Raw genomic sequence first — 13526 nt, forward strand, 5'->3', positions numbered from 1 at the left:
TGAATCATCTGGCCACGAAAAATGTCCTTTCGGCTGGGAAAATCCCCCTTGTCCACTTTTTGTCCAAGTATTTACCGTTTACTTTCATTTGAACGATGGCGTTCAGTCGTACACCATGTCATCTCCATTTGTGGGTGGCTCGGAAAAATAATTTTGGAAGACATTGTGAGGGCTGGCCTCAGAAATTTCGGAAACCACTGTCTTCACCATAACTTTAAAAGGAGCGGCAATTACCCGTTACTGGTTTCAGAAATTTCCGAAACCGTTTGCCTTGACCATTGCTAAAAACGAGGGCAATTAACCACTGCCGGTTTCAGAAATTTTTGAAACCCCTGCAGTTGACCACAGGTGAAGGTAAGGGAAATTAGCGATTATTGGTTTCGAAATTTTTTGAAACCAGCTTCAATGATGGATGGTTTCAGAAATTTCCGATACCACTTCCGAAACGAGTTCATTGTCCTAACAATGTGCAAAGACACTAAAGCCACTAACCTTTGCGCTAAGATTAATGTCACAGTAAATGTGTTACTGGTTTAAAAAATTTCCGGAACCATTAATCGCGACACAACTTGTTTTAGAAATTTGCGGAATCCCTTTTATTGTCCGTAGTATAGGATTAAGACAACGGCATAACTTCTTCAGCATCACAAATAATTTATTTACAACGTTGCATTGAAGTTATATCCGTTCGAGAAGAAAACACTTAAAATATGAATTTCGAAATTTAATATTCGTTAACGGTGTTCGCCTATTCACTGTTATCTTCCTCAAGCACATCCTGCTCCAAGCTTTGTCTTATCCTCATTGAAGTTTCCTTGTCTGAATCCACGACAACACAGTTCTTCCGGCGTTTGAGACTTGCCTTGGCTGCTGATGCTAAAGATGATAAAACCAAGAAACATCTTAGAAAAAAGCTATGTTAATTGCAATTTGTAACGTCATCTTTGACACGTATTCGTAGCCTGTCATCACATATTCTTGCCCATAAAAATAGATAAACTGACAAAGAAATGAGGCTAGCTACTCCAAAGAAATATCTTTTTGCTCAGTAACTACCTCAGAACGTGGACAATCTTCGCAACAAACATAATCTTAAGTGTCACGTTCGAAACGCGTGTGATATAATTTACTTACTTAGAGAGAGTTAGAGGACTGATATGTTTATATCGGTGAGTTCGGTAACTCTCTAAGATTAATTATTTTTGATTCCTGATTTATATGCTACTTTACTAGTTCAGTGATGGCCGTTAAATGCATTTCTTTTCCTGAGGCTGAGTGATCATTCTTGGCCTACATTTGTTTAGTGAATACATCTTAGAAGATTAGAATGATAACCCTGGCTAGTCTAACATACATAAGTTCAGTAAAAAGCAAGTGCAGCTCTGAGCTGTTGCAGTAAACGTAGTAACTGAAAAAATTGAATTCCTTTCGGCAACTCCGCATTAAGTTCCTCACACATGCATGTGTGTTTTGCACGGGGTGTTTTCTCTTTTTACACTATAACTAGAATTTACTCCGATTCATCTAGAATTCACTTTGCAATGAAAACACTTTCTTTTCTCTCGTGAGCTACACACACTTACAGGCATAAGCTCCCATCTCCCAACACTTGAAATCAGTCGGCAATTGAAAATTAAACCAGACAGTCACTGTCTTAGTGTCACGCAAGGTGAAAGCTCGGAAATTTAAAATGCTCTAAAATGAAAGACGCTACGGCACTGGAAACTTGTAAAAAAGCTTAATTCCAGATTTACATTGTCAAAGTAGTCCAGATAAAAATTTATAAAACCTCGATTTTGATTATAGAATTTATGTCAAGGTGAAAACCACTACATTGTTACTTAGAATATTAAAAGGTTTTCATTTGTTTAAAACGGCTTACTGTAATTTGCAAAAAGAGAGGAAACGACACGAAATTTTAAGCTGTATTTCACAAAATGAATATATGAGCATTTCGATAGCGGTAATTCGCAAAATAGATGATAAGTGAGCTGGTTTCTTATTACGCTACGACGATAGTCACGTTCAACATACCTGGGATAGAAAACATTCTCTCTACTTTTTCAATAAACGCCCCATCTGTTTGCTCTTCATTGGCCTCCAAGCCAGGTTTCTGTTTGCCAGCGTGGGAACTTGGCTCGTTAGTACGATCTTGCGATCCCCCTTGAGAAACCACGTCTGAAACCACTGGAGAAAGCGAAAGTGGCCTTTCATCCACTGTTTGGTTGCTTTCTTGAATCCGTTTAAATCTGTCAGCAAACTAACGACTGGAAACAGTGTATCCCATAAATTGTTTCGAGGAATCGTTTGCAAGCATGTCGAATTTGCCTAAATCTAGCCTTACACTGGCAGATAGGTTGGAGAATATGACCTGTAGAATGTACCACCCCGAAAGAGAGCTTGCTCGCAGGCTAGTAGAATGAAAAGATCTGAATAAGTCAATGATGTCACTTCTCTTTTCGTTCTTTGTACAGTATTCAGAAAACTAAGTAAGCAATGTACCTTAATAGAAGAGGTATCCGAACTTTCAGCAACAGCGATAACATTTGCCATCTCCTTGCCGCTGACAGTTAATGTCCCTTTCCGTTTTTGTATAAACCACCATTTTCCTGTCTCGGGTCTGTCGCTCTTACAATTTTTAACTTTGCTCATAATTTTGCTCGTTGCAAAAAAATATCTTAATTACAATTTGGAAAAAAACAAGATCCTTGATTAACACCTCGGCTAAGAACAGTCTGTAACGATACCCGAATGACACCCCAATTTATATTGCTCCTGTTGAGAATCCGTGGTTTTGTAAAAACACGCAAGAACCAAGATAGCGTGCGGAAAACAATGTCATTTCATTTACGCAGGAAACATCTAGGAATCAAATTCCTTGCTCCAAGAAGAAAAAATATAATGCAACTGATTCCTGTGTCTTACCTCTGGACATTAAGCATTTGTCATGCTTTTGAAAACCAAACATGAATCGCCGGGCTACGAAAAACCGTCAACAAAGTTTAGTATTTCCCACTTCTCAAGTTTTTCTTTTTCGTGCCAGAAGGACAGAAGAAATTCCCACCCATGATTAAAAGTCAGTTAAAAAAGCTACTATTTCAGCCGAAAATTAAACTTTGGAATATCCCCCAACGTTTTGGAACGTGTTTTAAGTGGAAACTGTATAAATAACAGTACCAATTTGAAATAGAAGTCTTGAATGAATGAAACACAGACTAGACTGAAACCATTTCGATTCTCGTCACCAGCGTAAACTATATGAGTGGCAACTGACGAAATCAGCAATAGTCAAATATCGTTGGTGAACACACACTGGATATGAGATGACAAACTGCCAACGAGGCAAGCACTAATAGCAAAAAAGGGCCTCAACCAATTTCACATTCACCTTTAAATTGTTGCATTTGCTTTGCAAACTGACTGGGTCTGGCCAGCCAGTTCTGACAACAGGAAAGCGCGTCAATGAGGACAGCACTCACCTCCCACCAATGTAGCACGGGTTCGATTCTGAGACTCGGCGTCAATTGTGGGTTGAGTTTGTTGGTTCTCTACTCTACACCGAGAGGTTTTTCTCCGGGTACTTCGGTTTTCCCCTCTCCTCAGTCAAAAACCAACATTTGATTTGCGTTAATTTCTTGATTTCAGTTTTAATACGATGTCCCCAATAGACCAATTTCGATAGATTAAAATTCAGTCCTAAACAAAAGACATCATCTCGAGGCTCTGGGGAAAAATATAAGGATTTGTATGAGTTTATTCCCCAGAGCCTCGAGATGATGCCTTTTGTTTTCGATTGAATCTTAATATATCGAAATTGTTCTATTAGAAATCCAGAAGACTAGACATGCATGCATATTTAAAGATCCTTGCTTCTCAAACGATTGCAAGATCTTCAGTGAAGTCAAGGATCCTCGACGATCTTTTGCAGGCAGATCATATCAAACAGATCATTACCGTAATTTGGGGGACCCTGGGTAGGTGAGGTAATCCGCCTACGAGTAGTCATCATATATATCATATCATCATATATCATATATCTTTCTTTACCCTCGGATTTTAGAGTAGTTTGGTGTAGCTAATATCTCCGAGCATTTACCCTCCCAACCATGATACACCACAGAAGACCGTGACCACAACACCGGGAACTACATGCCCTACTCTTTGCGACAAGTGTGTGTGTTCTTTTACGTCCCACAGGATTATGAACATTGAAGGGGTATGAGACGGGACCTCCGGCTTATCGTCCTTATCCGAGAAGACTAGAGAGTCTAACCACTTGCAGGTGTAATTACAAAGTCAGCACTTTCTCCTCAGTTATTTAAAGACCCTGAGTGTTGGTCCAGCCGGAGTTGAACTCACGACCTCCCGCGTGACAGCCCGGTGCTTAACCAACTGAGCCACCGGAGCCACCGGTGCGCTCAAATAGCCCCGGGCGCTGGGGTGCGGTTTCCAAATGCTTTGACGGAATGTTCAAACTAAAGATAAATCGCCACGGCCAGGTCGAGTACCCCACCTTCAGCATTCACATGGAGAAAACTCACCCCACCCCGCTTCGGTGAGGTACCCCACCTCTCATGTGAACGAGAAATTGTATGGATAGATTGGTTACCCCACCGAGGTGGGGTACCTCACCTACCTCCATGTGAACAGTCCCTTTCTGAAGGACCTTTGACAGGTGTTCAACTACGCCACGAGGTGTTTCATGAGCCAGAGTCACTGTCACGATCAGTGTTGGAAAATAGGTTTCTTTTAAATCTGTAATATCGGAAATCCAGACAGCAATGAGTTCCAAAGGTTCAAATATGTGCCTTCCACTCTCGCCTTAGAGGTAAAATCCTTGTTCGATATAATTACTTCAGGAGAGCGTATTCAACACTATTTATTCAAATGGTTTTTTTCCCGCTTATTTCATGCTAACCTTTGGAGACGATTTTCGGGTACTGTCAGCTCGAAAGGAATGAAATGTATGCCAACTGAAATAATTTTTTGGTGCAATAGGGGGGCAACTTTTTATATTACTTTTTTGATTCCGGCACGATTCTTTGTTACATGTATTAGGGAATTTAATCAAAGACGATGGCTACGGCAACGAAAACGTCAGTTTAAAATATAGCTTAGCGCTATCGCAAGTATTTCGAGATTATTCCGTCTTGTTTACCTCGTAGAACGCGGGCGGACTGTCCAATAGCGGATGGGCACGAACGGTTTTAAAGTCATAACAGAAAATGACTGGTTCATTGTTATATGCGCGCGTTGTCTTCAAAACCTAAAATGCAGTGGATTTCACGTTGTTGTTTTGTGGACTACGGCAAAGAAATGCCGGGAAGTTCGTGCTGCACGTGTAACACGAGTATTTTTCCTTTTTTTAGCCAGTAATATTCTTGCTTTGAGGCGTTGCCGTAGCCATAGCCGTAGTCTTTGCTTAACCCTAACTCATTACGGCGTCAACATGGTCAATATGGGAATCTCTTCTTCCCGTTATTGTAGTAATTTGCGGCTACGCCAAGGCGTTCGCTATAGGAAGAGAGTAACAACGTTCCTGGAATAAAATCGGTATGAACGGTTTCGACGTTTGGAAAGAAAATTGAAAATTCAACGTCAGGTGCTCGAGTCCTCCACATAACCTTTCATTTGGTCATTTGAGATCAGTTAGGGATCTTAAAGGCCGAGACACACTAGGCGATAAGTCGCTGCGACAGGTCGCGGGAACAAGTCGCCGCTAAAATTCGCCTTGTGTGGCAAGTTTAATTTTATGGAAATAATTGTCACTGCGGCAGAATTTTGTTGCCGCGATCAGTCGAAGGAATTCAAACCAGTTTGAAATCGTGCGACTAATCGCAGCGACAAAATTGGCGAAAGCAGCGTGGTCGCACCGTGTGTACACTTCCAGAAAAAAAGTCGCTGCGACAAAATATAAATAAACCATTGAGAAGGGCGTCATATGGTCAGCTATATTGAATTAAAAAGCTAGTTTATATTCCCCTTCAAACGAGATCACTGCATGCGCCCGAACAGGCGTCGTGTCGCAGCGACTTGTTTTGCAAGTGGTACACAAAGAGCATCTTGTCGCAGAGACCTGTCGTTGCTACTTGTCGCCTAGTTTGTCCCGGCCTTAAGATCTACGACGGCGAAGTCGACGAAAACGTCACTCCAAAATATAACTTTTCTCTATCATAGTTTTTCACGATTAATGATCATTTCATCTTGTTCACGCCCTACAATATGGGCGAAATGTCCCAAAAGAATTTGGTACCAGCGGTTTCAGGGTGAAAATAGAGAATGACAGATTCTCTGTTGCATGCAAAAGACGTTAAATAAAAATGACCACAACCAGGTTTTCTGAGCCCGCGAGACTGAGCACCCCCAGCAAACCATTGTTTTAACGAAAACCGCTGGTCAGCAACCTGGCTCTGGTTATTATAACCTTTACACACACACGCACAAACACAAACACAAAAAAAAAACAGAAAATTGTTTAGTTCTAAATAAAGACTGAAAACTTCGGTGTGATGTCTTGTAAAAATCGTACAAAACCTATGCCATCGAAAGAGGCAAAAAAAAAAAGTTTCAGTAAACTATTGAATTACGCCACAAACCCTTAAGGGTTGAAACGTGTAACGGCCCCTTGTGTGCCGGGAAACAATCTTCTGAATATTCAATTTGCTGAGTACTATATTTGAAACAACAAGAGCGAGGGGTTTCCAAATATGGTACTGAGCACTGAAACATTCAACCAATCAGTTCGCACTGAATATTCAGGAGCTCTGAACGAGCGTTGCACGTTTCAACCCTTTCTGATTACGCGGTACGTGTTCAATATATATGTAAAATAAGATAAAAAATTTATGAACTCAATGAATGAGAAATAGATGAAATTTAAATATTCATTTCAGGACAGCATGTGGAAAACTACGGCCTTGACTTTTGCTTAAAGACCCTTCTACGAATGTGCAAACACAACTCAAAAACTAAATAACTAAACTAACTTGCGACAATCTTGCGAGCTCTAATCGTTTAAATACTGCGGTTCTCATCCCATAAAGCCAGACCACTCGTTAACACTCACAACTCGCTACAAATCCCAATGAAGTGGATACCAGCCGTCAAGAAATTAGCCGTCCATTACATTGACAATTGTAATATTTTGGAGAAACATCTTACTGCACCTATCACTTCTGTAGACACAGAAAATGACAGTGTATTTAGATACCGAAACCCTCAAGAAGTCCACAGAAATATTGAAACTGGTTGTCTGCATTCCAAAGACCGTAAACCATAACTTATACGTGAAACGCAAAATATTGTAGGGAAGTAAAAAGATGGTTATATCTTTTATTTTCTTTTTTTTATCGTTTTCAATTTTTTCCGACAGCGGCTGAGTCCTTGAACGTGGAAGGAAAGGATTGATTTCCGTGAAAAGATCAGAAAGAGGAGAGGCCGTTGCTCACAAAGTGAGAATACTTGGTGTTGGTTAAATTCAGACTTGAAGAAAAGATGGAAAAAGAAGAAAGTGTAATCATAGTAAACTGTGTTGTAAACATTCTACTTGCTTTCACAGCGACCATTGCAAATGTGCTTGTGCTGTACTCAGTGTGGAAGAAGCCGACGCTTCGTTCGCCCTCTATCCTTTTACTATGTGGTCTCGCGTCAACAGATTTAGCTGTTGGTGTGATCGTGCAACCTCTTTTTATAGCAAGTAGCTTAATTCACTTGTACACTCGATCGGAGACACTGAAACTAACGTTTAGAAGAGGATATGACACCATTGCTTTCTCTCTTTGCGGCGTGTCCCTATGCTTAATTGCTGGAACCAGTCTTGACAGACTCATTGCCATTGTGAAGCCGCTGCAGTATCCCAGCATCGTTACTGTTCGGAGAATTACTTGTATTCTTCTAGCGATTTGGGCAGTTTGTGTATTGGCAGGAACCACCCAGTTTTGGGCGGAAGGAATTCTTTTAGCTTACGTTGCCTCTGTGATATTGATCGGTTTCTGTATCTCCGTTATATGTCACGCGACCATTTTCACAATTGTTCGGCGTCATCGGATAGAAATTCAAATTCAAGCTCGAGCGTTTCAGGGAGCTGATGCCACCGCAAGTCTGGTCAGCTTTCGAAAATCTGCCTTTAGTGTATTTATATTCTTCATTGTGCTCGCGATTTGTTACTTTCCTTATCTCCTTGTTTACACAATCTATTTCGCCCGTGAAACAATAGACGGTATTTTTGGCAGGGATCTTGCCTCCACAGTTGTCTTCATGAACTCGGCTTTAAATCCATTTTTGTATTGTTGGAGAGTGCGTGAGATAAGAAATGCGATGCTGCAAGTGTTTCGTAAACTTGTGCCAAGGAAGTGAGACCCACGAATTCTGTCGTTTGACCAAATTAAAGTAAGTTAAACTCTTAAATGAAAGCTAGTATTAGAGTAAAAACAGTCTAGAACAAACACATAGCGGTTTTTAGGACTGGTGCTTGTCATGCAGGGAAGGACTACACTGTTGCCGGAGGCAAGTGCTGTCACCAATGTGCCATCCCAGTACCCATCCTTAATTCTGTCGGTTTTTCCTCGCTAAAAAAAAACTAAGAATCAACTGCTCTGAGACTTTTAAAGTCCTCGCTAGGCGATCCGCGACAATTTTATAGACGCGAAGAGAAGTTACTCCCTGCTGTCTATAAGAGACAATTTCTTCAGTAAACTTTCCTGATATTAAGTGCGAGGGTCATAATTTCTCTTTTTCTTTTAGTAGCCATCTCGTTGGCTAACTGAGGGCGCTTTCCTGTTGTAAGAACTGGCTGGCCAGACCCAGTCAGTTTGCAAAGAAAATGCAACAATTTGAAGGAACACTTGCATGATAATTCCTCGCATTCTTCTGAAGGGGTATATATTATTATCAGTCCTTGAAGTGTGTTAATTTCAAGGGGTTGGGATAGAATTAGTCCTTCCAAACGCAAGGTCTGGCCAGTCAGTTCTGTAAAATGGAAAGCGACCTTCATCTCGTATTTCGGTTGATATATTGTAGAATTTATTGCAGGAAGCGAAATTTCCAAGTATCCAAACGTATTGAAGTCAAGAAAATTTCATGAAACCATTACGCCATGCGTAGTGCTTGTTGAATGTGAAATTATTAGTGCGCACCTCGTTGGAAGTTTATCATCCCATATCCATTGTGTGCCCACCAACGGTATTTGATTATTGCTGGTTTCGTCAGTTGTCACACAAATAGTTTAAGCTGGATACGAGAAACCGAAATAGTCTCTAGTCTGCGTTTCATTAAATTAACACTTCTATTTCAGTTAGAGTATTGTTAGTCCCTCCAAAGACTAGGGATTTAGTTGTAGACAACTATTAGTGATCGACAACTAAAAGTTATCGACAACTAGAAAGCGTAGTTGTCGACGTTTTTCTAGTGTGTGAAAACTTTTGTTTTAGTTGTCGACTACTTTTAGATCTCCGCGTTATTGTGGCAGCGGCTTTCCCAGCCGGCTTAAGACATGGAGGATTGCGCAAGTAAAATACTCGGTAAAAAAAAAAAACATTCTTTTTGATCTTCCTTCTCCACATCCCGTTCTTGGACGTGGAAACGACTCTAACGTCGGCATTATTGCGGCAGCTTTTGGCCTTTCTTGTCGCCATTTTGAATGCACGAACACGTGAGCATGCGTAGTAAGCTCTTGGTGCCCTTACTTTCAACTTGAAACTTGAAATACAATGGATCACGTTTGTTGTATGAGAAGCAATTTGCAGAATCTTGCACTCTATAGTTCTCGTTAATAGCAAGTTTGAAGACAAGTTGCATGTCCGTGATCTGTGATCTGTGCCATGAAACCGTGTACATGTTGCTATCCATTTTACTTAAAAAATGGACAAGGATCAATTACAAAAGCGGTATAAATAATTAAAGGTGTCTCCAAGAATCGTTTAAAACCTCAATAAATGCTCAGTTGCCGTCATTTGATTAATTCTATCACTGAAAAACTCCTGTCTGGCTTTTATTCACTTGTGTCGATGATTTTACATCCACGTATCACATGTACATTCTAGCAATCTCCAATCGAAATATTTTCCGGATCGTTCGTAGCAGCTGAACACAGGCCCATATATAAAAATAACACCAAAAAAAAAAATTAAAATAAAACCCCTTATGTAAATCGTCTCACTTATATAGTGACTATATATGTAACAAAAGGGTTTAGAACCCGCGGACGTAAACATTTATAACTTATGAACTCTTAAATGAAAGCTAGTACGAGAGTAAAAACAGTCTAAGACAAACACATAGCGGTTTTTAGGATTGGCGCTTGTCATGCAGGGAGTGTGGAATATACAAAAATTCAAATTAACTCAACAGGGTTAAAAACAGCTTAATCAAATGGAGGCAACAAACTAATTACTACAAAGTCACGTGGAATTCAATTGTGGACTTACGAAGACAACTCCAGTTGATGACTAAAGCGGGATAATATCCTTCCCCCGATCGAAGGGGAATGAAGGTTGTCCCTGTCGGGACCATACAGGGATACAAAAGACACGCAGGAGGACCACCAAAGACCTTGACCAATTTCTTTCGCAATCAAACCGACTGCCCCTCATTTCGTTTCTACTGGGCGTGTTTAACTACTCTTAAGCATCTTCAAACGCGCAAGGCTCATCTTCTTGTTTTTCGATCATGCAATTTCTTTAACAAGTAGGTTGAAATAATCATAGTTTAACACTCAAAAATGCAAACTAAGCAAGGTATAGAATTACCAATTGTTAGCCTGCTTTTGGAAAACAAGCATTGATGCAAAAGTAAGTAAATATTGATATACAGTTTTAAGGAAGAACAGAAAGAAGTTTTTAGGAAGTGTCAATCGAGAATGAAATATTTGCCATCAGCAACAAAATTTGCGACATGAAAACAAAATAAACTTTGAATCGCGAATATAAAAAGCTACCATCAGCGAAAAAAAAATCGGGAATTTTTGCTACGTTAATTTTTTTCTATTGTACTTTTGGCTGCACAAGTAAATCGCAAAATCGAAAGTCACATCGAATTCAGCGGACGCCGTGATCATATTACCTTGCATGTTTACTCGCGAAACAAAAGATACATCTGTGTCAAAATGATGGCAAGACACTGGATTATTGTTTTTGTAAGTTTAATATGTTTTTTCTTTTAAGTGTTTATGGTAGTGCACTTACAGTGCACTACCACAAAAGCCGATCGAAATCCATGGTCATTCGTACGTAAAAATACACTTAATTTATCCGCTAACGATTTGGAAAGTTGTCTTAAAGTATGGAATAAGGAGGGAAGCGTGAGTGGGATGACAACTCAAGACTAGTGAATTGTCATGACTCCACTAACTGTCAAAGGAACACGGATTTGAACAACACAGAATCACGTATCGGCAACGTCCACTTGACGTTAAGATATTCATTGCTGGATACATTTGATTATCTATTTATTCTACATTCCTATTCTACTTCTATTCTTATACTACGTGCTTATTTCAAACGTTCAAACTATTTTGAGATTGTTAAAAAATTATGGATAATGCAACAGCTTGCCCTAATGTTCTGGCACAAGGAGTTTTTGAATGATAACAATAGGCAATCGTGACACGTCGAAATTTAAAAAGAAAAATCACCGGTTCTAAAAAACTTTTTTTCTTTTCAGATACGAGCGCTTTCTTTAAAAAAATTTCAAACAACCTTTACTGTAAATAGTGCTTTCCCTGATTCAACGTTAGTTATTTGTTAGAGTGGATGTTGCCTTTCATTATTATCCATTTGTATTAGTTATTGTTCAGAAAGCAGGCCTTTTCCGGGTGTGAAACATTCCGAAATATCTTACGAACTAAGAGATTTTAAGTCCCCAAACGGCACAATCATTTCGCGTTTTGTTATCTTAAAAATATGTTAAAAGACCACCTCATCAAAAAAAGCGGATGGCAATTCCGTAAATGGCTCTTCGGACCCGAATGGCTTTCGGGACTATCGAGATAATTTATAGAAAACCATTTTAGAAAGAAGAATCGAGTTCTACTCCGTCACGCGCCCCGCCAGAGTTGAATTTTTCAACCTAGTCGGAGCTCAACATTGTGTCATGTAAATTGCGTCGCAACGGGTTTGTGGCATCAGCCAATGGACTGTGTTCCTATGACGTCTATAATTGTTGAAAAGGAGACATTTGAAAAAACTTTAGCCGGACTAACATTCATCGATCAACTTGCCCCAAAACAAAGAACTTTTCTAGCAAGGAAATTGCAAGAAAAGTAACAATTTGCCCAGTGATCGGAAACAGCTTGTTTATTAAGAAGACGTTACGAAATCGTTGTATTTTCAGGCAGTTTTTTCTTCTAGACGATCCTACACACTCGATTGTGAGAGGAAAGAAACGGTATGGTTTGGTAAATCATAATAGTGCCATGGTAGATGCCTTAGGTAAATAAGCCCTTGAGATTTGGTGACTTCGGAAAATACTCAACCCAGAACGTTTGAAGAAAATAAAGTGGAATCGTAAACATTGGCTTCGAGGCATACATGTTAATCATTTTCAAGTTCCTTTAGAACTTCTTTTCGCCTCAAGGTTAAGTGTGCACTCTAAGCGTCTGGGAGCTTTCTAAGACAGAAGTTCACTGAAGTTAACCCTGTCCGGCGGGGTTAGTACCTGGATGGGAGACCTCTTTGTGCCAGAAATTCTAGGTTAACGCTCAAAAATGCGAACTAAGCAAGGTATAGCTTTAATAATTGTTAGCCGGCTTTTGGAAAACAAATATTGATGCAAAAGTAAGTAAATATTGATACACAGTTTTAAGGAAGAACAGAAGGAAGTTTTCAGGAAGTGTCCATCAAGAATGAAATATTAGCCATCAGCAACAAAATTTGCGACATGAAAACAAAATAAAATTTGAATCGCTAATATCAAAAGTTACCATCAGGGGAAAACATTTTCGGGGATTTTTGTTATGTTCAATTTTTCTATTGTACTTCTGGCTGCACAAGTAAATCGCAAAATCGAAAGTCACATCGAATTCAGCGGGCGCCGTGATCATATTACCTTACGTGTTTACTAGCGGAACAAAGGATACATCTGCGTCAAAATGATGGCAAGACACCGGGTTATTGTTTTTGTATATTTTTTTTTTCTTTTTTAATGTCTATGGTAGTTCACTTACAGTGCACTACCACAAAAACCGATCGGAATCCACGGTCATTCGTACGCAAAAAGACACTTAATTTATCCGCTAACGATTTAGAAAGTTGTCTAAAAGTGTGGAATAAGGAGGGAAGGGTGAGAGTGATGACAACTCAAGACTAGTGAATTGTCATGACTCCACTGACTGTCAAAGAAACACGAATTCGAACAACACAGAACTCACGTATCGGCAACGTCCACCTGACGTTAAACTATTCATCGCTAGATACATTTTTTTATCTTTTTATTCTACAATCCTATTCTACGTTTATTCTAATACTACGTGCCTATTTCAAACGTTCAACTTATCTTGGGGTTGTTCAAGAATTATGGATAATGCAGCAGCT

The 13526-nt window shown here is 39.7% G+C and overlaps 1 protein-coding gene across 2 annotated transcripts in view; it reads left to right on the forward strand.

Moving 5' to 3' along the window:
• LOC138011795 (melanocortin receptor 4-like) overlaps positions 1-10128 on the forward strand; it is a 10430-nt gene extending 302 nt beyond the window's left edge. The window contains exons 1-2 of one of the 2 annotated variants that reach the window (XM_068858998.1): positions 4267-4284; positions 7373-10128. In XM_068858998.1, the coding sequence (XP_068715099.1) occupies positions 7495-8355 (861 nt within the window). In that variant the 5' untranslated portion in view covers positions 4267-4284; positions 7373-7494 and the 3' untranslated portion in view covers positions 8356-10128. Of the gene's footprint in view, positions 1-4266; positions 4285-7372 lie in introns of those variants that run through there. The other variant, XM_068858997.1, reaches the window with a different exon arrangement.
• Positions 10129-13526: the final 3398 nt, after the last annotated feature.

Source organism: Montipora foliosa, chromosome 7 (assembly GCF_036669935.1).
Source record: "Montipora foliosa isolate CH-2021 chromosome 7, ASM3666993v2, whole genome shotgun sequence".
NCBI lineage: Eukaryota > Metazoa > Cnidaria > Anthozoa > Scleractinia > Acroporidae > Montipora > Montipora foliosa.